Genomic DNA, 26,930 nt, shown 5'->3' with positions numbered 1-26,930 from the left:
AAAGCAGACGAATGCGGAGCGCGAACAGCAAAATGTCTACACTGTAAGAAAACAGGACATTATGCACGAGTGTGTAGAAAGAAAGACGGTTCCCATCAGGAAAAGAAACTTATTAACAAAGGAAGGGATGTAGTATAGTGAGGAGACATCTCGAGACAACAGAACGAGAGAGTAGAAGGCAGGAATATATGGTGTAAGGGCGTGATCTGTGTAGTTAATAAAATAGTCAAAATATAAGAACGGCTCTTTATTAAGATACACAACAATCCTGGAGGATGATCCCTCCACTGGGGCCCTCTTTTCTGATTGCCCCATCATCTCATATCGCCGACCACCTAACCTGCGTAACCTCCTTGTTCACAGCTCCCTTGACCACCCTCAACAACCATCCACACCAGGCACTTTCCCCTGCAGCAGAGCTCACTGTATCACCTGCAAGTACACAGCCACCACCACACTCATTCACGGCCCCTCAGGACAATTCCGCATCACCCAGACAGCATCTTGTACCTCCAGCAACCTTATTTACTGTATCTCTTGCAGTAAATGCCCAGCCATCTACATTGGGGAAACAGGAGACTAGGTAACCGCTTCAGAGAACGTTACTGTGCAGATTTAAAATTTCAAAAGAAACAGAGGATGCTGTTATTGCAGCAGAGGGAACTTATGCATTTCACACAGTTAAACCTCATCGCAGTTACAATATAATGAACATAAAACGGGGGATATTTTGAAAACCCTCTCCATCCCGATCCCCGGCCCAGATAAGGCAATAGGAAAGTTCCTCAGGGTGTCCTCTTTTTTTTATGTTTAAATAGGGTAAAACCCTAGAGGCCAATGTACTGTGCAAGCCTCCTCATTCTCAACAGGTGTGCATGATCTATAGGAGCTGGCATCCGTACTCCTGGTGTTTATTCCTTTCAGCCACGACAGAATACTGGATTTTTGCGAGGTATTCATTTTTGATCATTTGTTCTGTTGGCGAACGTGGAGCTAAGTTGTGTCTCTGAAAGCTCGATAGGAGTCTGAACACTCAAGTATTAGCGTGAGCTATATCAACGTACTGTAGCCAGTACACAGGCTGCGTATTTAACCAAAAACTAATTTTATTAAAATAGAAAATCTGAAAACCCATCTCAAGCTTTGTGAAACCTATTAAGCGGCGGGTCTACGTGATGAACTCGACAACTTTGAGAGAGAGGCAAAAAACATGTCCCCAACATTACAAGGTGGACACAGAGGCAGACAAAAAGGAAAAAACAAGCAGATGAAGCCGCAGAGCCTGACTGTGAGCAATCAGGCCGAGAGAAGTTCAGAATTCCTGTTGTCACTGTCATTGACCGACTTGTTGCCGAAATGCACAGGAGGTTCCACTCCTACAGGGACATTCAGCAGGCATTCGGGTTTTTGACATTTCCTGCATCTCCTAACATGAGCTGCGCCCATCAGCCACTAACCTCCAAAAGAAATATGCGGAAGATGTGGAGGTGGACTTTGTGAATGAAATAGGTCAATTCAGAGAATTTATTCAAGGAAACGAGGACACAAGGAAAAGAGGACTTAACCTGGACCCACCACACCAACACCATGGTCAAAACAGCACGGCAGCGCCTATTCTTTCGCCGTAGGCTGAAGACATTTGGCATGCCATCGCATATCCAGGCCAACTTCTACAGGTGCACTATTGAGAGCATCCTGACTGGTGGCATCACTGCCTGGTATGGGAGCTGCTCCGCCCGGGATCGCAAAGTACTGCAGAGGGTGGTGAAGTCAGCGCAGCTCAATCACTGGCTGTGAGCTACCAAACATCCAGGATATCCACTCAGCTAGATGTCTGAAGAAGTCCAGGTCCATTCTCAAGGACCCCAGTCATCCCAGTCACAAACTGTTTTCCCTCCTACCGTCCGGTAAACAGTACTGAAGCATTCGGTCCAAGTCCAACAGATCAGGGAACAGCTTCTACCTCCAGGCAATAAGACTGCTAAATAGTCAACCTGCAGCTCCTTCAGCAGATCACCTGTAATGTCTACATGGACACACAGTTTTCATTGTATTCAGCATAACTGCACTACTTGTATACAGTGCCTTGCGAAAGTATTCGGCCTCCTTGAACTTTTCAACCTTTTGCCACATTTCAGGCTTCAAACATAAAGATATAAATTTTTTATTTTATGTGAAGAATCACCAACAAGTGGGACACAATTGTGAAGTGGAACGAAATCTATTGGATTTTTGAAACTTTTTTAACTAATAAAAAAATGAAAAGTGGGGCGTGCAAAATTATTCGGCCCCTTTACTTTCAGTGCAGCAAACTCACTCCAGAAGTTCAGCGAGGATCTCTGAATGATCCAATGTTGTCCTAAATGACTGATGGTGATAAATAGAATCCACCTGTGTGTAATCAAGTCTCTGTATAAATCCACCTGCTCTGTGATAGTCTCAAGGTTCTGTTGAAAGCGCAGAGAGCATCATGAAGACCAAGGAACACACCAGGCAGGTCCGTAATACTGTTGTGGAGAAGTTTAAAGCCGGATTTGGATACAAAAAGATTTCCCAAGCTTCAAACATCCCAAGGAGCACTGTGCAAGCGATCATCTTGAAATGGAAGGAGTATCAGACCACTGCAAATCTACCAAGACCTGGCCGTCCCTCTAAACTTTCAGCTCAGACAAGGAGAAGACTGATCAGAGATGCAGCCAAGAGGCCCATGATCACTCTGGATGAACTGCAGAGAACTACAGCTGAGGTGGGAGAGTCTGTCCATAGGACAACAATCAGTCTTACACTGCACAAATCTGGCCTTTATGGAAGAGTGGCAAGAAGAAAGCCATTTCTCAAAGATATCCATAAAAAGTCTCGTCTAAAGTTTGCCACAAGCCACCTGGGAGACACCCCAAACATGTGGAAGAAGGTGCTCTGGTCAGATGAAACCAAAATCGAACTTTTTGGCCACAATGCAAAACGATATGTTTGGCGTAAAAGCAACACAGCTCATCACCCTCAACACACCATCCCCACTGTCAAACATGGTGGTGGCAGCATCATGGTTTGGGCCTACTTTTCTTCAGCAGGGACAGGGAAGATGGTTAAAATTGAGGGGAAGATGGATGCAGCCAAATACAGGACCATTCTGGATGAAAACCTGTTGGAGTCTGCAAAAGACCTGAAACTGGGACGGAGATTTATCTTCCAACAAGACAATGATCCCAAACATACAGCAAAATCTACAAAGGAATGGTTCACAAATAAACGTATCCAGGTGTTTGAATGGCCAAGTCAAAGTCCAGACCTGAATCCAATCGAGAATCTGTGGAAAGAGCTGAAAACTGCTGTTCACAAACGCTCTCCATCCAACCTCACTGAGCTCGAGCTGTTTTGCAAGGAAGAATGGGCAAGAATTTCAGTCTCTCGATGTGCAAAACTGATAGAGACATACCCCAAGCGACTTGCAGCTGTAATCGCAGCAAAAGGTGGCTCTACAAAGTATTAACGCAAGGGGGCCGAATAATTTTGCACGCCCCACTTTTCATTTTTTTATTAGTTAAAAAAGTTTCAAAAATCCAATACATTTCGTTCCATTTCACAATTGTGTCCCACTTGTTGGTGATTCTTCACATAAAATAAAAAATGTATATCTTTGTTTGAAGCCTGAAATGTGGCAAAAGGTTGAAAAGTTCAAGGGGGCCGAATACTTTCGCAAGGCACTGTACCTTGTGTTAGAAGCGAGGCAAGTGTCTTTGCAACATCTGAAAGAAAAACTATTGAAAAGAAATTTAACCCTTGCCACAGATGGGACCACTAAATATGGAACTGCAGGGATTTCTTTCCAGGATGGTAGCAGAATGCATTTAGAACTCAAAGAGCAGGCATCGGGTTCAGCTCAGTGCATATTTGACACAGTTAGAGAGATGGTGCAAGATGTTGCTAACAGTGGAAGCAGGGATTCGGATGCAACAAGGAAATTTTCTGCAAAATTACAAATCTAATTGGCGACAGGGCAAGTACAGAAAAAAAATTAATGAAATTCTGGCGCACTACAGAACTGATATCTTGCCTGAAATTGTAGATGGATTTGATGACCTTAGTGAAACAGACAAGGCTAGGATCGGAGTTATCAATGAGTTGCTCTGTGGATTGCATTTAATTGATGGCTTGGCACATCAGGCAAATGTTTCACTTTCTGTCCGGGAAATGATTTTTGGTGGTGAAAAGGTGGGCAGTGTTAGTTTAGATTGGATACATAGAACAGTAGGAGAGAGTGGTACAGTTAGATTGATTAGATCAGTGTGCAAAGCCATCCATGAAAGAGGGTGTGAGAAAAGTGGCAAATCTGTGCAGTTTAGATCTTTTTTGTTGAGTCAGGGGAAATCTGATCATGTCCCTCTGGTTCCCTTTAAAGGAAACCGAATTAATGCAATGTTCCACAAGGGAGCTGGAGTTTATTTTTTTCAGGCTGAATTGCTGGAATTCATGCATGATATACGTAATGAAAATAAATTAATAGAAGCAGCGTTTGAGCATTTGTGTAGGTCAGTTTACTGCAGGATGCAGAGCACTGGGAATTATTTGTAAATTAGTGCCAGACCCTTTGTGGAAAGCTCTGGGAAAAAAGAGCATGTTTTAGAAATGAATGCAAGATACAGGGAGCTAGTGTGCAAACTGAAAGAATAGCAGGCTGATAGCAGTAAATTAGTCAAAGATGAGGTACGCTTGTTTATCGACAGAGGTACATTCTGGGCCTGTTCTGCAGAAGCCAACAGAACAGAGGAGCCCTGAATTTGAGGACATGACTAGACAGGCTGTGGAACTGATCCTTGCTAGTTTTGTAAAGGTGTGTTGTAGGATGGTAGCAGATCATTTTGAATATGGCAGGTATGATGAGGTTTCAGAGGAGATGTTTGAAAAGCTTGAATCGGCACCCAAGACGAATGTTAGCTGTGAGAGGGATTTTGGAATCTTTGATAATTTACTTAAAGTTAATTAGCCAGAGCAACAGCATTAGCTGTCGAGGGTATGATTACATTCAAGGAGGACAGGTCTTGGCAGTGGCTTGAAAAACTAGATTCTGAAAAGAAGGCAGAAGTTTTATCTCAAGCTAGAGAATCAGTTAAAGAGCAGAGGGCTGTGTTTTGTGAGAGGATGGCCAGGAAAAGAGATGCCAGGTTGCAGACACTTAGAGAGAAGAAGGAAAAGAAAAAGGAAATGAGAAGGACAAAGGAAGTACTAGCAGTAGAGACAGGAAAGTATGGGGGACTTTGGAACAGCGAGGAAGAAATGGATGAGCAACTGAGGAATTTAGGTGAGGACAGGAAGCTTCCTGCAGTTACAGCACAGTTGAAGTTTAGGAGATTTGGGATAGGAATGAAAAATGAAAATGGAGTTTTCAATTTTTCAAAGGACGGGAAAAGGCTTAGTCTAGAACAGCTGATTGTTAACTTTAAAAAGCGTTGTCTGCAGGCCAGAGGACATCCCAGCTACATCTAGAGAAGACAAAGATTATTGTTTGGCACCATCAGAACGTATTGTTGAAGAAAAGGCACAGTTTTTAAAGGAGGCTGTTAAGCAGCATTTTAAGGCTGGAGATCTAGGTAGAAAAGGGGTTGGTATGGAAAGATTAAGAATTCCTATGTTAATTAAACCAGAACACTTGTTAGGAAAGAGAGTTAGACATGCTTTTGATGAGAAAGGTAGGAAGGTGTGGTACAAGGGCACAGGTGCTGAAATGAGACTAGGTGGCCAGGAGTATATTTTAAAAATAAAATATGATGGATTTAGAAAAATGTGGTGGTTTGCTTTGTGGAAAGATTATATGGATAGTTATTTAGAATTGTTTCCTGTTAATGCAGAGGACTTCGTAGGTAAGAAAGTAGAGCACATGTTTGTGAGTAGTGAAGATGGGAGTGAATCCACCATCTTCATGGTGGCCAGGCAGGGTACTCCATGTAAATAGAACAGGAGACTTGTTTGTTGTACATTATGTAGAGGAGGGTGATGATGAAGTCAGCGGCATAATTGAGTATCCATTGTTAGATGATTACATGGATAATGAGGTGAGGATTGTTGCTTAGGTTTCTTAAGTTCCAGGCAGTTGCTAATGTTATGCTGCGTCTCAGCTGCAGATAATTTTGAGGAAGACGAATAGGAAAACATCTTGTAGCCGATGCTGATGCGCCAGGGAGGCTGGTGAAAAGCTGATCCATGGAGCCAGCACCTTAAGATATCTGTATTTGTAGATACCTAGGAAGTAAATTAATTTGAAAACATGCAGATTATGGATGTCGATGCGCCAGAGAGGTCAAAAGGCTGATCCCTGGAGCCAGCAATATGAAATTAATTCTCTATACATAACTGCTGATGTAACTTCGTGCCTTCTGATAGCTGATTTCCAGCTGTATTATAGTTACTTGTTAGTCAGTTTTATCAAAAAAAAAAGTTATTGTTCTCTACCAATGCTATAACTTCAAATTTTGACTATGGGAAATAATAAAAACAAAAGCATTTTATTGTTTTTGTTTTTTTCTGCATTTACAACTCTAGGGTGTGTACTGGGTCAGGGATATAAAGGTTTTGATGGTTCAGACTTGAAACCCAATGGGTTACCTTGAATTCAAAATCTCTACAAGGCCCGTTCTATACATGTTTTCCAATAAAATGCAAGATATATATGGGATATATATTTCACCCCAGACACTAAAAACACTCCCCTTTTCACAGTTCCTTCGGCTACAACAACATCAATTTCTAGAACCCAACCCTCAAAATGTACAAGCGATAGGTTCATTCCATGCCAAAAGGAGAAGAAAACATTTTGGCCATTGAGCCCTCTTCAGGCCTAAAAACGTACTCCTTTTTCCATCAACAGAGGGTATCCTAGCAGTATTATTGAGAGGGCCCTCGTCCGAGCCAAAAACACCCCTCGGACCATCAACTTGAGCAGGAACTCCTGGCGTAACAACTGCATTCCTTTGGTGCTTCCCCACCACCCCGACACACTTCCAATCCCCAAGACTATTAACGACAACTTTTCTGCTCCGGATTTGTATACGGAATACGAGATATGGATGGAGTCGTACAGATGTTTTGAAATCGCCAGTGGATCTACAGAAGCTCTGGATGCTGTGAGACAGGCTACTTTACTGCACTGTATCGGGGCGCCCATGCAGCGGATTTTCGCCAACCTCCCTGGAGGTTAAGGTACATATGAACAGGCTGTAGCTGCCTTAGACGCTTACTTGGCACCGCGGAAAAATGTGGTTTTGGAACGGCATACATTTCGGCAGAGAACTCAGTCTCAGGACGAATCTGTTGATGCTTTTGTGACTGCACTAAGAGAACTGGCTAAATCGTGTGACTTTGGAGTATTGGAAGCCGACATGTTAAGAGATCGACTTGTGGAAAAATGCGCACATAAGAGACTGCGTGATAAATTGTTGCAGGAGGAAGGTGCTGACTTTAGAAAGAGCTCTTACAGTCGCTAGAATTCATGAAGCAGCTCAAGCAGAATCAAGAATGCTTTCTGACCACAGTGACAAAGCTAGAGAGAGTCATGTTTACTTCACAAGAAACACCGAACAGGGCACTCGCTCAAACTTCACAAACAAAAGCCGAGCAGCCGGACGCAGTCAAGCTAGAGATATAGAAGAACAGGGGACGGCTAACATTAAATGTTACAGGTGCGGACTAACAGTGCACAAAGCAGACGAATGCGGAGCGCGAACAGCAAAATGTCTACACTGTAAGAAAACAGGACATTATGCACGAGTGTGTAGAAAGAAAGACGGTTCCCATCAGGAAAAGAAACTTATTAACAAAGGAAGGGATGTAGTATAGTGAGGAGACATCTCGAGACAACAGAACGAGAGAGTAGAAGGCAGGAATATATGGTGTAAGGGCGTGATCTGTGTAGTTAATAAAATAGTCAAAATATAAGAACGGCTCTTTATTAAGATACACAACAATCCTGGAGGATGATCCCTCCACTGGGGCCCTCTTTTCTGATTGCCCCATCATCTCATATCGCCGACCACCTAACCTGCGTAACCTCCTTGTTCACAGCTCCCTTGACCACCCTCAACAACCATCCACACCAGGCACTTTCCCCTGCAGCAGAGCTCGCTGTATCACCTGCAAGTACACAGCCACCACCACACTCATTCAAGGCCCCTCAGGACAATTCCGCATCACCCAGACAGCATCTTGTACCTCCAGCAACCTTATTTACTGTATCTCTTGCAGTAAATGCCCAGCCATCTACATTGGGGAAACAGGAGACTAGGTAACCGCTTCAGAGAACGTTACTGTGCAGATTTAAAATTTCAAAAGAAACAGAGGATGCTGTTATTGCAGCAGAGGGAACTTATGCATTTCACACAGTTAAACCTCATCGCAGTTACAATATAATGAACATAAAACGGGGGATATTTTGAAAACCCTCTCCATCCCGATCCCCGGCCCAGATAAGGCAATAGGAAAGTTCCTCAGGGTGTCCTCTTTTTTTTATGTTTAAATAGGGTAAAACCCTAGAGGCCAATGTACTGTGCAAGCCTCCTCATTCTCAACAGGTGTGCATGATCTATAGGAGCTGGCATCCGTACTCCTGGTGTTTATTCCTTTCAGCCACGACAGAATACTGGATTTTTGCGAGGTATTCATTTTTGATCATTTGTTCTGTTGGCGAACGTGGAGCTAAGTTGTGTCTCTGAAAGCTCGATAGGAGTCTGAACACTCAAGTATTAGCGTGAGCTATATCAACGTACTGTAGCCAGTACACAGGCTGCGTATTTAACCAAAAACTAATTTTATTAAAATAGAAAATCTGAAAACCCATCTCAAGCTTTGTGAAACCTATTAAGCGGCGGGTCTACGTGATGAACTCGACAACTTTGAGAGAGAGGCAAAAAACATGTCCCCAACATTACAAGGTGGACACAGAGGCAGACAAAAAGGAAAAAACAAGCAGATGAAGCCGCAGAGCCTGACTGTGAGCAATCAGGCCGAGAGAAGTTCAGAATTCCTGTTGTCACTGTCATTGACCGACTTGTTGCCGAAATGCACAGGAGGTTCCACTCCTACAGGGACATTCAGCAGGCATTCGGGTTTTTGACATTTCCTGCATCTCCTAACATGAGCTGCGCCCATCAGCCACTAACCTCCAAAAGAAATATGCGGAAGATGTGGAGGTGGACTTTGTGAATGAAATAGGTCAATTCAGAGAATTTATTCAAGGAAACGAGGACACAAGGAAAAGAGGACTTAACCTGGACCCACCACACCAACACCATGGTCAAAACAGCACGGCAGCGCCTATTCTTTCGCCGTAGGCTGAAGACATTTGGCATGCCATCGCATATCCAGGCCAACTTCTACAGGTGCACTATTGAGAGCATCCTGACTGGTGGCATCACTGCCTGGTATGGGAGCTGCTCCGCCCGGGATCGCAAAGTACTGCAGAGGGTGGTGAAGTCAGCGCAGCTCAATCACCAGCTGTAAGCTACCAAACATCCAGGATATCCACTCAGCTAGATGTCTGAAGAAGTCCAGGTCCATTCTCAAGGACCCCAGTCATCCCAGTCACAAACTGTTTTCCCTCCTACCGTCCGGTAAACAGTACTGAAGCATTCGGTCCAAGTCCAACAGATCAGGGAACAGCTTCTACCTCCAGGCAATAAGACTGCTAAATAGTCAACCTGCAGCTCCTTCAGCAGATCACCTGTAACGTCTACATGGACACACAGTTTTCATTGTATTCAGCATAACTGCACTACTTGTATACAGTGCCTTGCGAAAGTATTCGGCCCCCTTGAACTTTTCAACCTTTTGCCACATTTCAGGCTTCAAACATAAAGATATAAATTTTTTATTTTATGTGAAGAATCACCAACAAGTGGGACACAATTGTGAAGTGGAACGAAATCTATTGGATTTTTGAAACTTTTTTAACTAATAAAAAAATGAAAAGTGGGGCGTGCAAAATTATTCGGCCCCTTTACTTTCAGTGCAGCAAACTCACTCCAGAAGTTCAGCGAGGATCTCTGAATGATCCAATGTTGTCCTAAATGACTGATGGTGATAAATAGAATCCACCTGTGTGTAATCAAGTCTCTGTATAAATGCACCTGCTCTGTGATAGTCTCAAGGTTCTGTTGAAAGCGCAGAGAGCATCATGAAGACCAAGGAACACACCAGGCAGGTCCGTAATACTGTTGTGGAGAAGTTTAAAGCCGGATTTGGATACAAAAAGATTTCCCAAGCTTCAAACATCCCAAGGAGCACTGTGCAAGCGATCATCTTGAAATGGAAGGAGTATCAGACCACTGCAAATCTACCAAGACCTGGCCGTCCCTCTAAACTTTCAGCTCAGACAAGGAGAAGACTGATCAGAGATGCAGCCAAGAGGCCCATGATCACTCTGGATGAACTGCAGAGAACTACAGCTGAGGTGGGAGAGTCTGTCCATAGGACAACAATCAGTCTTACACTGCACAAATCTGGCCTTTATGGAAGAGTGGCAAGAAGAAAGCCATTTCTCAAAGATATCCATAAAAAGTCTCGTCTAAAGTTTGCCACAAGCCACCTGGGAGACACCCCAAACATGTGGAAGAAGGTGCTCTGGTCAGATGAAACCAAAATCAAACTTTTTGGCCACAATGCAAAACGATATGTTTGGCGTAAAAGCAACACAGCTCATCACCCTCAACACACCATCCCCACTGTCAAACATGGTGGTGGCAGCATCATGGTTTGGGCCTGCTTTTCTTCAGCAGGGACAGGGAAGATGGTTAAAATTGAGGGGAAGATGGATGCAGCCAAATACAGGACCATTCTGGATGAAAACCTGTTGGAGTCTGCAAAAGACCTGAAACTGGGACGGAGATTTATCTTCCAACAAGACAATGATCCCAAACATACAGCAAAATCTACAAAGGAATGGTTCACAAATAAACGTATCCAGGTGTTTGAATGGCCAAGTCAAAGTCCAGACCTGAATCCAATCGAGAATCTGTGGAAAGAGCTGAAAACTGCTGTTCACAAACGCTCTCCATCCAACCTCACTGAGCTCGAGCTGTTTTGCAAGGAAGAATGGGCAAGAATTTCAGTCTCTCGATGTGCAAAACTGATAGAGACATACCCCAAGCGACTTGCAGCTGTAATCGCAGCAAAAGGTGGCTCTACAAAGTATTAACGCAAGGGGGCCGAATAATTTTGCACGCCCCACTTTTCATTTTTTTATTAGTTAAAAAAGTTTCAAAAATCCAATACATTTCGTTCCATTTCACAATTGTGTCCCACTTGTTGGTGATTCTTCACATAAAATAAAAAATGTATATCTTTATGTTTGAAGCCTGAAATGTGGCAAAAGGTTGAAAAGTTCAAGGGGGCCGAATACTTTCGCAAGGCACTGTACCTTGTGTTAGAAGCGAGGCAAGTGTCTTTGCAACATCTGAAAGAAAAACTATTGAAAAGAAATTTAACCCTTGCCACAGATGGGACCACTAAATATGGAACTGCAGGGATTTCTTTCCAGGATGGTAGCAGAATGCATTTAGAACTCAAAGAGCAGGCATCGGGTTCAGCTCAGTGCATATTTGACACAGTTAGAGAGATGGTGCAAGATGTTGCTAACAGTGGAAGCAGGGATTCGGATGCAACAAGGAAATTTTCTGCAAAATTACAAATCTAATTGGCGACAGGGCAAGTACAGAAAAAAAATTAATGAAATTCTGGCGCACTACAGAACTGATATCTTGCCTGAAATTGTAGATGGATTTGATGACCTTAGTGAAACAGACAAGGCTAGGATCGGAGTTATCAATGAGTTGCTCTGTGGATTGCATTTAATTGATGGCTTGGCACATCAGGCAAATGTTTCACTTTCTGTCCGGGAAATGATTTTTGGTGGTGAAAAGGTGGGCAGTGTTAGTTTAGATTGGATACATAGAACAGTAGGAGAGAGTGGTACAGTTAGATTGATTAGATCAGTGTGCAAAGCCATCCATGAAAGAGGGTGTGAGAAAAGTGGCAAATCTGTGCAGTTTAGATCTTTTTTGTTGAGTCAGGGGAAATCTGATCATGTCCCTCTGGTTCCCTTTAAAGGAAACCGAATTAATGCAATGTTCCACAAGGGAGCTGGAGTTTATTTTTTTCAGGCTGAATTGCTGGAATTCATGCATGATATACGTAATGAAAATAAATTAATAGAAGCAGCGTTTGAGCATTTGTGTAGGTCAGTTTACTGCAGGATGCAGAGCACTGGGAATTATTTGTAAATTAGTGCCTGACCCTTTGTGGAAAGCTCTGGGAAAAAAGAGCATGTTTTAGAAATGAATGCAAGATACAGGGAGCTAGTGTGCAAACTGAAAGAATAGCAGGCTGATAGCAGTAAATTAGTCAAAGATGAGGTACGCTTGTTTATCGACAGAGGTACATTCTGGGCCTGTTCTGCAGAAGCCAACAGAACTAGGAGCCCTGAATTTGAGGACATGACTAGACAGGCTGTGGAACTGATCCTTGCTAGTTTTGTAAAGGTGTGTTGTAGGATGGTAGCAGATCATTTTGAATATGGCAGGTATGATGAGGTTTCAGAGGAGATGTTTGAAAAGCTTGAATCGGCACCCAAGACGAATGTTAGCTGTGAGAGGGATTTTGATAATTTACTTAAAGTTAATTAGCCAGAGCAACAGCATTAGCTGTCGAGGGTATGATTACATTCAAGGAGGACAGGTCTTGCCAGTGGCTTGAAAAACTAGATTCTGAAAAGAAGGCAGAAGTTTTATCTCAAGCTAGAGAATCAGTTAAAGAGCAGAGGGCTGTGTTTTGTGAAAGATGGCCAGGAAAAGAGATGCCAGGTTGCAGACACTTAGAGAGAAGAAGGAAAAGAAAAAGGAAATGAGAAGGACAAAGGAAGTACTAGCAGTAGAGACAGGAAAGTATGGGGGACTTTGGAACAGCGAGGAAGAAATGGATGAGCAACTGAGGAATTTAGGTGAGGACAGGAAGCTTCCTGCAGTTACAGCACAGTTGAAGTTTAGGAGATTTGGGATAGGAATGAAAAATGAAAATGGAGTTTTCAATTTTTCAAAGGACGGGAAAAGGCTTAGTCTAGAACAGCTGATTGTTAACTTTAAAAAGCGTTGTCTGCAGGCCAGAGGACATCCCAGCTACATCTAGAGAAGACAAAGATTATTGTTTGGCACCATCAGAACGTATTGTTGAAGAAAAGGCACAGTTTTTAAAGGAGGCTGTTAAGCAGCATTTTAAGGCTGGAGATCTAGGTAGAAAAGGGGTTGGTATGGAAAGATTAAGAATTCCTATGTTAATTAAACCAGAACACTTGTTAGGAAAGAGAGTTAGACATGCTTTTGATGAGAAAGGTAGGGAGGTGTGGTACAAGGGCACAGGTGCTGAAATGAGACTAGGTGGCCAGGAGTATATTTTAAAAATAAAATATGATGGATTTAGAAAAATGTGGTGGTTTGCTTTGTGGAAAGATTATATGGATAGTTATTTAGAATTGTTTCCTGTTAATGCAGAGGACTTCGTAGGTAAGAAAGTAGAGCACATGTTTGTGAGTAGTGAAGATGGGAGTGAATCCACCATCTTCATGGTGGCCAGGCAGGGTACTCCATGTAAATAGAACAGGAGACTTGTTTGTTGTACATTATGTAGAGGAGGGTGATGATGAAGTCAGCGGCATAATTGAGTATCCATTGTTAGATGATTACATGGATAATGAGGTGAGGATTGTTGCTTAGGTTTCTTAAGTTCCAGGCAGTTGCTAATGTTATGCTGCGTCTCAGCTGCAGATAATTTTGAGGAAGACGAATAGGAAAACATCTTGTAGCCGATGCTGATGCGCCAGGGAGGCTGGTGAAAAGCTGATCCATGGAGCCAGCACCTTAAGATATCTGTATTTGTAGATACCTAGGAAGTAAATTAATTTGAAAACATGCAGATTATGGATGTCGATGCGCCAGAGAGGTCAAAAGGCTGATCCCTGGAGCCAGCAATATGAAATTAATTCTCTATACATAACTGCTGATGTAACTTCGTGCCTTCTGATAGCTGATTTCCAGCTGTATTATAGTTACTTGTTAGTCAGTTTTATCAAAAAAAAAGTTATTGTTCTCTACCAATGCTATAACTTCAAATTTTGACTATGGGAAATAATAAAAACAAAAGCATTTTATTGTTTTTGTTTTTTTCTGCATTTACAACTCTAGGGTGTGTACTGGGTCAGGGATATAAAGGTTTTGATGGTTCAGACTTGAAACCCAATGGGTTACCTTGAATTCAAAATCTCTACAAGGCCCGTTCTATACATGTTTTCCAATAAAATGCAAGATATATATGGGATATATATTTCACCCCAGACACTAAAAACACTCCCCTTTTCACAGTTCCTTCGGCTACAACAACATCAATTTCTAGAACCCAACCCTCAAAATGTACAAGCGATAGGTTCATTCCATGCCAAAAGGAGAAGAAAACATTTTGGCCATTGAGCCCTCTTCAGGCCTAAAAACGTACTCCTTTTTCCATCAACAGAGGGTATCCTAGCAGTATTATTGAGAGGGCCCTCGTCCGAGCCAAAAACACCCCTCGGACCATCAACTTGAGCAGGAACTCCTGGCGTAACAACTGCATTCCTTTGGTGCTTCCCCACCACCCCGACACACTTCCAATCCCCAAGACTATTAACGACAACTTTTCTGCTCCGGATTTGTATACGGAATACGAGATATGGATGGAGTCGTACAGATGTTTTGAAATCGCCAGTGGATCTACAGAAGCTCTGGATGCTGTGAGACAGGCTACTTTACTGCACTGTATCGGGGCGCCCATGCAGCGGATTTTCGCCAACCTCCCTGGAGGTTAAGGTACATATGAACAGGCTGTAGCTGCCTTAGACGCTTACTTGACACCGCGGAAAAATGTGGTTTTGGAACGGCATACATTTCGGCAGAGAACTCAGTCTCAGGACGAATCTGTTGATGCTTTTGTGACTGCACTAAGAGAACTGGCTAAATCGTGTGACTTTGGAGTATTGGAAGCCGACATGTTAAGAGATCGACTTGTGGAAAAATGCGCACATAAGAGACTGCGTGATAAATTGTTGCAGGAGGAAGGTGCTGACTTTAGAAAGAGCTCTTACAGTCGCTAGAATTCATGAAGCAGCTCAAGCAGAATCAAGAATGCTTTCTGACCACAGTGACAAAGCTAGAGAGAGTCATGTTTACTTCACAAGAAACACCGAACGGGGCACTCGCTCAAACTTCACAAACAAAAGCCGAGCAGCCGGACGCAGTCAAGCTAGAGATATAGAAGAACAGGGGACGGCTAACATTAAATGTTACAGGTGCGGACTAACAGTGCACAAAGCAGACGAATGCGGAGCGCGAACAGCAAAATGTCTACACTGTAAGAAAACAGGACATTATGCACGAGTGTGTAGAAAGAAAGACGGTTCCCATCAGGAAAAGAAACTTATTAACAAAGGAAGGGATGTAGTATAGTGAGGAGACATCTCGAGACAACAGAACGAGAGAGTAGAAGGCAGGAATATATGGTGTAAGGGCGTGATCTGTGTAGTTAATAAAATAGTCAAAATATAAGAACGGCTCTTTATTAAGATACACAACAATCCTGGAGGATGATCCCTCCACTGGGGCCCTCTTTTCTGATTGCCCCATCATCTCATATCGCCGACCACCTAACCTGCGTAACCTCCTTGTTCACAGCTCCCTTGACCACCCTCAACAACCATCCACACCAGGCACTTTCCCCTGCAGCAGAGCTCACTGTATCACCTGCAAGTACACAGCCACCACCACACTCATTCACGGCCCCTCAGGACAATTCCGCATCACCCAGACAGCATCTTGTACCTCCAGCAACCTTATTTACTGTATCTCTTGCAGTAAATGCCCAGCCATCTACATTGGGGAAACAGGAGACTAGGTAACCGCTTCAGAGAACGTTACTGTGCAGATTTAAAATTTCAAAAGAAACAGAGGATGCTGTTATTGCAGCAGAGGGAACTTATGCATTTCACACAGTTAAACCTCATCGCAGTTACAATATAATGAACATAAAACGGGGGATATTTTGAAAACCCTCTCCATCCCGATCCCCGGCCCAGATAAGGCAATAGGAAAGTTCCTCAGGGTGTCCTCTTTTTTTTATGTTTAAATAGGGTAAAACCCTAGAGGCCAATGTACTGTGCAAGCCTCCTCATTCTCAACAGGTGTGCATGATCTATAGGAGCTGGCATCCGTACTCCTGGTGTTTATTCCTTTCAGCCACGACAGAATACTGGATTTTTGCGAGGTATTCATTTTTGATCATTTGTTCTGTTGGCGAACGTGGAGCTAAGTTGTGTCTCTGAAAGCTCGATAGGAGTCTGAACACTCAAGTATTAGCGTGAGCTATATCAACGTACTGTAGCCAGTACACAGGCTGCGTATTTAACCAAAAACTAATTTTATTAAAATAGAAAATCTGAAAACCCATCTCAAGCTTTGTGAAACCTATTAAGCGGCGGGTCTACGTGATGAACTCGACAACTTTGAGAGAGAGGCAAAAAACATGTCCCCAACATTACAAGGTGGACACAGAGGCAGACAAAAAGGAAAAAACAAGCAGATGAAGCCGCAGAGCCTGACTGTGAGCAATCAGGCCGAGAGAAGTTCAGAATTCCTGTTGTCACTGTCATTGACCGACTTGTTGCCGAAATGCACAGGAGGTTCCACTCCTACAGGGACATTCAGCAGGCATTCGGGTTTTTGACATTTCCTGCATCTCCTAACATGAGCTGCGCCCATCAGCCACTAACCTCCAAAAGAAATATGCGGAAGATGTGGAGGTGGACTTTGTGAATGAAATAGGTCAATTCAGAGAATTTATTCAAGGAAACGAGGACACAAGGAAAAGAGGACTTAACCTGGACCCACCACACCAACACCATGGTCAAAACAGCACGGCAGCGCCTATTCTTTCGCCGTAGGCTGAAGACATTTGGCATGCCATCGCATATCCAGGCCAACTTCTACAGGTGCACTATTGAGAGCATCCTGACTGGTGGCATCACTGCCTGGTATGGGAGCTGCTCCGCCCGGGATCGCAAAGTACTGCAGAGGGTGGTGAAGTCAGCGCAGCTCAATCACTGGCTGTGAGCTACCAAACATCCAGGATATCCACTCAGCTAGATGTCTGAAGAAGTCCAGGTCCATTCTCAAGGACCCCAGTCATCCCAGTCACAAACTGTTTTCCCTCCTACCGTCCGGTAAACAGTACTGAAGCATTCGGTCCAAGTCCAACAGATCAGGGAACAGCTTCTACCTCCAGGCAATAAGACTGCTAAATAGTCAACCTGCAGCTCCTTCAGCAGATCACCTGTAATGTCTACATGGACACACAGTTTTCATTGTATTCAGCATAACTGCACTACTTGTATACAGTGCCTTGCGAAAGTATTCGGCCTCCTTGAACTTTTCAACCTTTTGCCACATTTCAGGCTTCAAACATAAAGATATAAATTTTTTATTTTATGTGAAGAATCACCAACAAGTGGGACACAATTGTGAAGTGGAACGAAATCTATTGGATTTTTGAAACTTTTTTAACTAATAAAAAAATGAAAAGTGGGGCGTGCAAAATTATTCGGCCCCTTTACTTTCAGTGCAGCAAACTCACTCCAGAAGTTCAGCGAGGATCTCTGAATGATCCAATGTTGTCCTAAATGACTGATGGTGATAAATAGAATCCACCTGTGTGTAATCAAGTCTCTGTATAAATCCACCTGCTCTGTGATAGTCTCAAGGTTCTGTTGAAAGCGCAGAGAGCATCATGAAGACCAAGGAACACACCAGGCAGGTCCGTAATACTGTTGTGGAGAAGTTTAAAGCCGGATTTGGATACAAAAAGATTTCCCAAGCTTCAAACATCCCAAGGAGCACTGTGCAAGCGATCATCTTGAAATGGAAGGAGTATCAGACCACTGCAAATCTACCAAGACCTGGCCGTCCCTCTAAACTTTCAGCTCAGACAAGGAGAAGACTGATCAGAGATGCAGCCAAGAGGCCCATGATCACTCTGGATGAACTGCAGAGAACTACAGCTGAGGTGGGAGAGTCTGTCCATAGGACAACAATCAGTCTTACACTGCACAAATCTGGCCTTTATGGAAGAGTGGCAAGAAGAAAGCCATTTTTCAAAGATATCCATAAAAAGTCTCGTCTAAAGTTTGCCACAAGCCACCTGGGAGACACCCCAAACATGTGGAAGAAGGTGCTCTGGTCAGATGAAACCAAAATCGAACTTTTTGGCCACAATGCAAAACGATATGTTTGGCGTAAAAGCAACACAGCTCATCACCCTCAACACACCATCCCCACTGTCAAACATGGTGGTGGCAGCATCATGGTTTGGGCCTGCTTTTCTTCAGCAGGGACAGGGAAGATGGTTAAAATTGAGGGGAAGATGGATGCAGCCAAATACAGGACCATTCTGGATGAAAACCTGTTGGAGTCTGCAAAAGACCTGAAACTGGGACGGAGATTTATCTTCCAACAAGACAATGATCCCAAACATACAGCAAAATCTACAAAGGAATGGTTCACAAATAAACGTATCCAGGTGTTTGAATGGCCAAGTCAAAGTCCAGACCTGAATCCAATCGAGAATCTGTGGAAAGAGCTGAAAACTGCTGTTCACAAACGCTCTCCATCCAACCTCACTGAGCTTGAGCTGTTTTGCAAGGAAGAATGGGCAAGAATTTCAGTCTCTCGATGTGCAAAACTGATAGAGACATACCCCAAGCGACTTGCAGCTGTAATCGCAGCAAAAGGTGGCTCTACAAAGTATTAACGCAAGGGGGCCGAATAATTTTGCACGCCCCACTTTTCATTTTTTTATTAGTTAAAAAAAGTTTCAAAAATCCAATAGATTTCGTTCCACTTCACAATTGTGTCCCACTTGTTGGTGATTCTTCACATAAAATAAAAAAAATATATCTTTATGTTTGAAGCCTGAAATGTGGCAAAAGGTTGAAAAGTTCAAGGGGGCCGAATACTTTCGCAAGGCACTGTATATTGCATACACCATGGACACATAGCAGGTCTACTCATATTGAGTTAATAATAATAATAATAATAATAATAATAATAATAATTGCTTACACTTATATAGCGCTTTTCTGGACACTCCACTCAAAGCGCTTTACAGGTAATGGGGACTCCCCTCCACCACCACAAATGTGCAGCATCCACCTGGATGATGCGACGGCAGCCATAGTGCGCCAGAACGCTCCCCACACATCAGCTATCAGTGGGGAGGAGAGCAGAGTAATGTAGCCAATTCATAGAGGGGGATTATTAGGAGGCATGGGAAATTTGGCCAGGATGCCGGAGTTGTATTCAATTTCTATTACATTATCTATTACATAACCTTATTTTTGTAATCTTAATTTTGTGATTCTTGTGAGCTCGCAGAAAAGACATTTCATTGCCAGCAACTACTGCTGCACGCTGTATTGTTGAGTATTTGATAAACTTTGATTTGACATCAACAAGGACACTATTACAGCTCATAAGGAGGATGTTATGTCGCCTTTCGCCTGTAGATGGCTCACTACAGTCATTTTTAAATGCACTCACCCGCATGCAATACTGTAGAGTCTAGACGTTCTCAGTAAAAGGGAATATCTAAATAAAGTGACTGTCATACAAAGTGCAATTTGGAAATACTTCAGAAAATCAAACCAATTAAAAAAAAATCACAACACAAAATGGCATGTTAGACAACGAGTAAATAAGACCAAGGCAAAACATGAATTCACCAGCACTTTCAGCATATTTACCACGACCTTTCATTAGAGAGTCAAAATCTTGCTTTATTAAAATTTCTTATAAAATGCATTTTCAAACGGCACATTTGGAACATGGCACATGAGAATATATGGTCAACCAAGGATGAGCAAAGGGTGATCACGCTTTCTATTGCTGTGACCCTCCCTCCTGGTTGTGAAAACGTCTCAATTCTGACACTGAGGTGTGAGACAATGTAACAGACTCTAAAAATCCTGAAGTACAAGAAATTTCACTACTATTTTTTAAATATGACCCTCTGAACATGGCATGTAAGGATTTACAGTCAAGAAAATAGCACACCTTCTGCTGATTTGCTTTGTCCCTCCTTCCTCATTACCAAAACATCTTAGTATTCTGATACTAAGGTATGAGAGAAAGTCACTTATGTACATTTGGAATTACGACACTTCACTGTTGCATTTCTGAGTTATGACCCCCTTTGATCATTGTGTTTACCTGCCTCTTAGCCTGCCTGTGGGTAAATATCACCTCAGACACCCCACCTGTCCCAGGTGTTTAAATTGGATTTACATCTACTGAGTGAAAGGAGCTGCTGCAGATTTCTCCCGTCAGCAGAGAGGAAACTGTCCTGTACACAACTTCACACTGACGCCCCTCAAACACATCTCTAGCCTCAATAACAGTCCCAGTGAGTCTTTTATAAAAAACACATCTCTAGCCTCAATAACAGTCCCAGCGTGTCTTTTAAAAAAGACACGAGGAACAAAATATGGAACGCTTCACGAATTTGCGTGTCATCCTTGCGCAGGGGCCATGCTAATCTTCTCTGTATCGTTCCAATTTTAGTATATGTGCTGCCGAAGCGAGCACAATGTAGATCTCTGTGCGGGCGGTATTTATGGCAGGGCACATGAGGTATGTGCTCCACTCATGGTGGCAGCTGTAGCTGCCTGTAGAATTAATTATTATTCTTACACCACATGTATCATCAGTATTATGATTAAACAAGTCTCTTAAGCAGGCCACAATACAGAGACGGTATTTTCTCTCCATTCAGAACCTTTTAAGAACCTTTCTTTCACAGAGGCAGCAGAGAACTCTGGGAGATGTTGCACAGCACAGAGACTGAGCCATTGACCGTCCAATGGGAAGGGAGCTCATGAAGAAGGCGGGACTTCCTCTCTGCAGGATTCAGGCCCAGCTCTGAGAAAGGTGGGGGAGGAGTTTGTCCCTCCAGACACAAAGGCACTCAGAGCGACTTGCTGTTGCTTAGCTGCAGTTCTTTTTTACTACGTGGGTTTGGGTAAGAAAACAGTTAAACCAAGTTGATTCAGAGAAACTGTTTATTTTTGTTGTTCGCCTGTGGTTCCAAGTGAAAGTTTTGTTTCATTTTGAATTTATCCAACATTCAAGATGGGAAAGTCTACTCAATATTTGTTTAATACTTTAAGAAGGAGATCTTATTTCTGTTGCTCATTGAGTTCTTTACAACTGCCTTAGTATAATTTCCAAAATGTTAAATGTCCGTTTCTGAAGGCTGAGCGTGCCATACAATAAAATTCTCAAAGTGCCAGAATTTTTTACAAATAATATACTCATGGACTGAGCAGCTGCTGTACAGCATCTCTCCGAGTGCAGACAGCTCCAGGTATAGAATTAAACACCCACCACTGTAAACAGCAGGGCTTCTGCAGTGAGCCAGCAGGGTCGAGCAGCAGAAGACACTAGAAGCCCTGGTCAAGACTACTTTGTAATCCACTCCATCAGGACCGCAAACTGTAATTAACTGGATCAGGGTTGATCAGGACAAGCGCTCATGGCACAAGCTTTAAGGAAGAACACAGTGATACTGACAGTCTTCTCGTTTTTCTCTTCCTTCTCTATTTTATGATTATCACTGCTGAACATAGTTTAAATGATTTTACTATGAAGTCAAAAAATCAGAATAAACCCCCTTTGATCATTGTGTTCACCTGCCTCTTAGCCTGCCTGTGGGTAAACATTACCTCAGACACCCCCCTGTCCCCAGGCCCTGTGACTGAGGCCCTGAGGAAGGCACTCAGGACAAGCTCAGCAAATGCTATGAGGCTTCATGGCCACCTGGACCATAACGATAGTCTCATTTTACAAACAATAGAAATTTAACTCCTCTTCCAACTTTCCAGTATTTTACCAGGTCTTTAAAGTGGATTTACATCTACTGAGTGAAAGGAGCTGCTGCAGATTTCTCCCGTCAGCAGAGAGGAAACTGTCCTGTACACAACTTCACACCGACGCCCCTCGAACACATCTCTAGCCTCAATAAGAGTCTTTTATAAAAGAAACGAGGACCAAAATATGGAACGCTTCACGAATTTGCGTGTCATCCTTGCGCAGGGGCCATGCTAATCTTCTCTGTATCGTTCCAATTTTAGTATATGTGCTGCCGAAGCGAGCACAATAAACACATCTGTGCCACCAGTATTTATGGCAGGGCACATGAGATACGTGCACCACTCAGGGTGACAGCTGTAGCTAAGAAATCATTATTTCTTACACTGCCATACATCCAACATGTACGATCAGTACTATGTTTAAACAAGTCTCTTAAGCTGGACACAATTTAGAGATGGTATTTCCTCTCCATCCAGAACCTTTTAAAAAACACGTTCTTTCACAGAGGCAGCAGAGAACTCTGGGAGATGTCTGTGTAGCAGAGAGACTGAGCCACTGACCATCCAATGGCAAGGGAGCTCGTGGAGAAGGCGGGACTTCCTCTCTGCAGGATTCAGGCCCAGCTCTGAGAAAGGTGGGGGAGGAGTTTGTCCCTCCAGACACAAAGGCACTCAGGGCGACTTGCTGTTGCTTAGCTGCAGTTCAGCAAGATTGGTGCTTTGTGAACTTGTGGATTTGTAAAACAATGTAACACTAAGCAAAACTGAACCGATGGTCTCTGCAGGTCATTTGTGTTGTTGAAGGCCAGCCTTTATACTGCTGGGAAGTTGGACACTTCCACGTTTCTGGAGGGGTATATTTCATACCTCTCCATTCCCTTTAAAAAGTTTGGTCTGACTATACTGGGGATTACAGTGCCACTCTGCCAGGGACTGCTTTTTAAAGCATTGTTTTTGCACTAATTACCACTTTAACCTTAGTCTCGTGTTTTCTGAGAAATCTGCTCAGGAAATGAATCTAAACTATTTACTACGTGGGTTTGGGTAAGAAAACGGTTAAACCAAGTTGATTCAGAGAAACGGTTTATTTTTGTTGTTCGCCTGTGGTTCCAAGTGAAAGTTTTGTTTCATTTTGAATTTATCCAACATTCAAGATGGGAAAGTCTACTCAATATTTGTTTAATACTTTAAGAAGGAGATCTTATTTCTGTTGCTCATTGAGTTCTTTACAACTGCCTTAGTATAATTTCCAAAATGTTAAATGTCCGTTTCTGAAGGCTGAGCGTGCCATACAATAAAATTCTCAAAGTGCCAGAATTTTTTACAAATAATATACTCATGGATTGAGTCTCATTTTACAAACAGAACTTCAAATCCCTTTGCAACTTTCCAGTATTTTACCAGGTGTTTAAAGTGGATTTACATTTACTGAGTGAAAGGAGCTGCTGCAGATATTTCTCCCGTCAGCAGAGAGGAAACTGTCCTGTACACAACTTCACACTGACGCCCCTCAAACACATCTCTAGCCTCAATAACAGTCCCAGCGTGTCTTTCATAAAAGACACGAGGACCAAAATATGGAACGCTTCACGAATTTGCGTGTCATCCTTGCGCAGGGGCCATGCTAATCTTCTCTGTATCGTTCCAATTTTAGTATATGTGCTGCCGAAGCGAGCACAATTCATCCATCTGCGCAGGTGGTATTTATAGCAGGGCACATGAGATATGAGCTCCAGTCATGGTGGCAGCTGTAGCTAAGAAATCATGATTATTCTTACACATCAACATGCATCATCAGTATTATGTTTTAACAAGTCTATCTTAAGCAGGCCACAATTTAGAGACTGTTCTCCCCATTCAGAACCTTTTAAAAAACTTTCTTTCACGGAGGCAGCAGAGAACTCTGGGAGATGTCTGTGCAGCAGAGACTGACAGCCATTGACCGTCCAATGGCAAGGGAGCCTGTGGAGAAGGTGGGACTTCTCTGCAGTATTCAGGCCAAGCCCTGAGAAAGGAGGGGGAGGAGTTTGACCTTCCAGACAAAGGCACTCGGAGCAACTCGCTGTTGCTCACATGTTCATTTCTGATGGATCAGAAATGAACAATTTTTGGATAATCAGGACACACCTCCACAGAAATTAAGCATAAAGTGCAATTACCAATTGACACTGCGATTCATTACATGTCTCCTCACATGCCATGTTCAGAGGGTCATATTAAAAATAGGTACAGTGAAATATCTTGTACTTCAGGATTGAGAGTTACATTGTCTCCGTCAGAAGTGAGACGTTTTTGTAAGGCAAGGCCACAGCAATAGCAGAATGTGCAATCGCCATTTGCCACTGTATTTGTAGCCAGGTGTGTTGAGCCATGGTTATATGATGTAATCTTTTATTTTATTTTATGTTATTTTATTGTGAACTTCCCCAAAATTAGTCCTGTTTTGATCTATGTAGTTGGCTTTGCAACATACCTTGGGATTTGTTGTTGGTGGGGCGCCAATTAAGGTGCACCCTGGGCGTCACGTTTTTCTGGCGATGCCTCAGACGCATTGTGGACACCAGTTGGGTAAGACGCACGTTACAGTCTCTCTTCAACGAACTTATGCAACTTTATTTTAATCCGTTTATTTTCTGTTTTAAACTATTACTAGTATGGTGTAATATATTGGCGACCATGTGATAAAGACTGCGCCACATATCATGTTTTTTGATTAATTAGGAAGTTAGGATGTCTGATCTGTAGGGCCTGTTGTGATATAACGGACCGCAATGGAGTGTAGTGTGGTGCTAGCTACACATGGTCATGCAGGTTAGCATGCGAGCGCTATTTTTATTATATATTATTTCTGTAAATATTACAGTTGTGTGCCAAATTAATCACGGTAATGCATAAAGGTAATGCTTAATGCATTACACGGTGTTTAACCACGTTACATTTTGCTAAGCAGGAGAGAGACATTTAGCGTGCGCAACGCCAATGTGTTGTATGTTCTATAAGGTATGTCGTCCATTTTGTAATTTATTTCTTTCTTATTTAGTATTTTAGGTGTCGATTTTACTAACCAAATGTAAACATACAACACTGGAAAAGTTGCATTGTATAATAAAATAACAGATATTGGCTTAAATGGTGGAGAGTACGTATAACGTGATGAACACCTCCTGTGGTGTGAAGCAGTCAGCAGTCCAGTGGCTCTGTGGCTGGAAGGTTGCCGGTTAGTATCCCAAAGCCGGCAGAGGAATCCTACTTTATTGGGCCCTTGAGCAAGGCCCTTAACCCCAACTGATCCAGGGGCGCCATATAAATGGCTGACCCTGCGCACTGATCCCAAGCTTCTCTCCCTGTGCGTGTGGCTCATGGAGAGCAAGGTGGGATATGAAAAAAAATCCTACTACAAGAAGCTGTATAGCATCCCATTTTTTATGCCTTGAATGTAGTTAACTAAACTAATTTTTACAGCTTTTAAAGTCACGTAATGTCCAAGTTAAGCAGGGACACATCATTGTTTCTTTTTTTAAGTAATCAGTTGCATGAAATAAAGACAATACGACAACATGCGTACCATATGTGCAGTAAGATGACCCACAAAGTGCGAAGCGAAACACTTGAAAGTTGTGCATGTTTTCTGACTTGGTGAAGCATGTAAGCTGTAAAACAAGGCACCTATACCAAGTCATACAGTGAAAATGAAAGAAATCGCAGTCCTAAGAAATAAATCAACTCAATTTACAAGGGCTGTATAGGCCACTAGCTCTCCTAGGCGGGCCTGACCAATGTGTCAGAGAATACGTTTTTGCAATATTTTCCCAAAGCCAACTGTATATAAAACTGTTGCACTTGAACTTGTTCACGAATTGCCCTTAAAAAAGGCAAAAAGTAACTCCAATGACCATTAAAACAGTCAAACAATCCTTATTTCTCGTTTCAAGTTCAGTTTCCCTTTTTGCCCAAACGTCAACTGTCAGGCAAACGTCTGGGTTCAACCGCCCTGCGTTAAGTTTTTGTACTTTCCTCCACTTCCGCCTCAAGTGTTGGATTCACGGAGAACCATTTTAACAAGCAGACCCGAAATAAAAAACAAAACAAAAATAAAAGTAACACTCCCGTTAACCGCTCGGACAGTTATAATCCCCGCAGCCCCGACTCTTGCGCAGGAATAGTCTGGAAAGCCGCCAGGAGCGCAAGACGTCACCGATCTCTCTTCCTCGTTACCTCGCCCCGCGCGAGACTCCGCCTCCACCTGTCCTGCGGATCCCCTGTGCGCAGGCGCGCCGCGCTCCTCCTGCGGGTCCCCGGCCTCGCGCTGAGGGCTCCGCCTGCTCCACGCGCCACCGGCCCGGGTTCACCCTGCGGGGGGGAGAGACAAGCGCGGTACAATCCTCTCGAAACGCTGGCTGCGATTAAGTGAATACTCCCACGCTCACTGTTGTGACAAAATCGGGTAAAAAACCTAATTCCTTTAAGCTTTATTTTCCAGGACGACGTTTATAATAAGATTGAAGCGCGCAGTGAGAAGCACTTTTCTCCAGAGCCAAAACGCCGAATAAAGGACGATGCGTCTTGTGCAATTGAGGTGTTATCACTCACCCAGTCCAGGGGTTCTGGCAGCACTGTGGCGCCGCAGACGCCTTCGCAAACGCAGGGGACGAAGCGAAGCGAAGCGCCTTCCCCTCTGCGGGCGTCGGGCGGACATCTTCCTCCTCGTTAAGACACAGCACTAACGCGGATAACCGCACAGGGACGCTTCTTTCTTCACAGGAAACTATCCGCTCCTTTACCATCAGCCTCACATAGCAGCTAAGTGGTTTCATTTCGCTGGTAAAACCGGACGCCTCTCCATTAAGTCCAACACCCAAACACCTCAACCACACCCTCCAGCCCGAGCCAAACTGCCGCGAAACGCCCTCAGACACGCCTTATATAGAGGATATGACGTCACAACGCACCA

The 26,930-nt window shown here is 43.3% G+C and overlaps 1 protein-coding gene and 3 non-coding genes across 6 annotated transcripts in view; all 4 read right to left on the bottom strand.

The window, feature by feature from the left end:
* The window catches only part of LOC148660816 (baculoviral IAP repeat-containing protein 1-like), an 86,521-nt gene extending 59,624 nt beyond the window's left edge, over positions 1 to 26,897 (bottom strand). The window contains exon 1 of one of the 3 annotated variants that reach the window (XM_088638023.1): positions 26,570 to 26,897. In XM_088638023.1, coding sequence (XP_088494149.1) covers positions 26,570 to 26,675 — 106 coding nt within the window. In that variant the 5' untranslated portion in view covers positions 26,676 to 26,897. The remainder of the gene's footprint in view (positions 1 to 26,569) is intronic. The other 2 variants (XM_088638021.1, XM_088638019.1) reach the window with 2 other exon arrangements.
* On the bottom strand, positions 20,590 to 20,696 carry LOC148660819 (U6 spliceosomal RNA). Its single transcript, XR_015939876.1, has one exon. It is a non-coding gene; the product is annotated as a U6 spliceosomal RNA (small nuclear RNA).
* LOC148660818 (U6 spliceosomal RNA) lies at positions 22,158 to 22,264 on the bottom strand. The gene has a single exon (XR_015939838.1). It is a non-coding gene; the product is annotated as a U6 spliceosomal RNA (small nuclear RNA).
* LOC148660817 (U6 spliceosomal RNA) lies at positions 23,551 to 23,657 on the bottom strand. Its single transcript, XR_015939939.1, has one exon. It is a non-coding gene; the product is annotated as a U6 spliceosomal RNA (small nuclear RNA).
* Positions 26,898 to 26,930: the final 33 nt, after the last annotated feature.

The sequence above is a fragment of the Lepisosteus platostomus genome, chromosome 6 (genome assembly GCF_059453375.1).
Source record: "Lepisosteus platostomus isolate fLepPlt1 chromosome 6, fLepPlt1.hap1, whole genome shotgun sequence".
NCBI lineage: Eukaryota > Metazoa > Chordata > Actinopteri > Semionotiformes > Lepisosteidae > Lepisosteus > Lepisosteus platostomus.
Note: the sequence above shows the minus strand (reverse complement) of the source record. Positions and strands in the feature narration are given on the sequence as shown.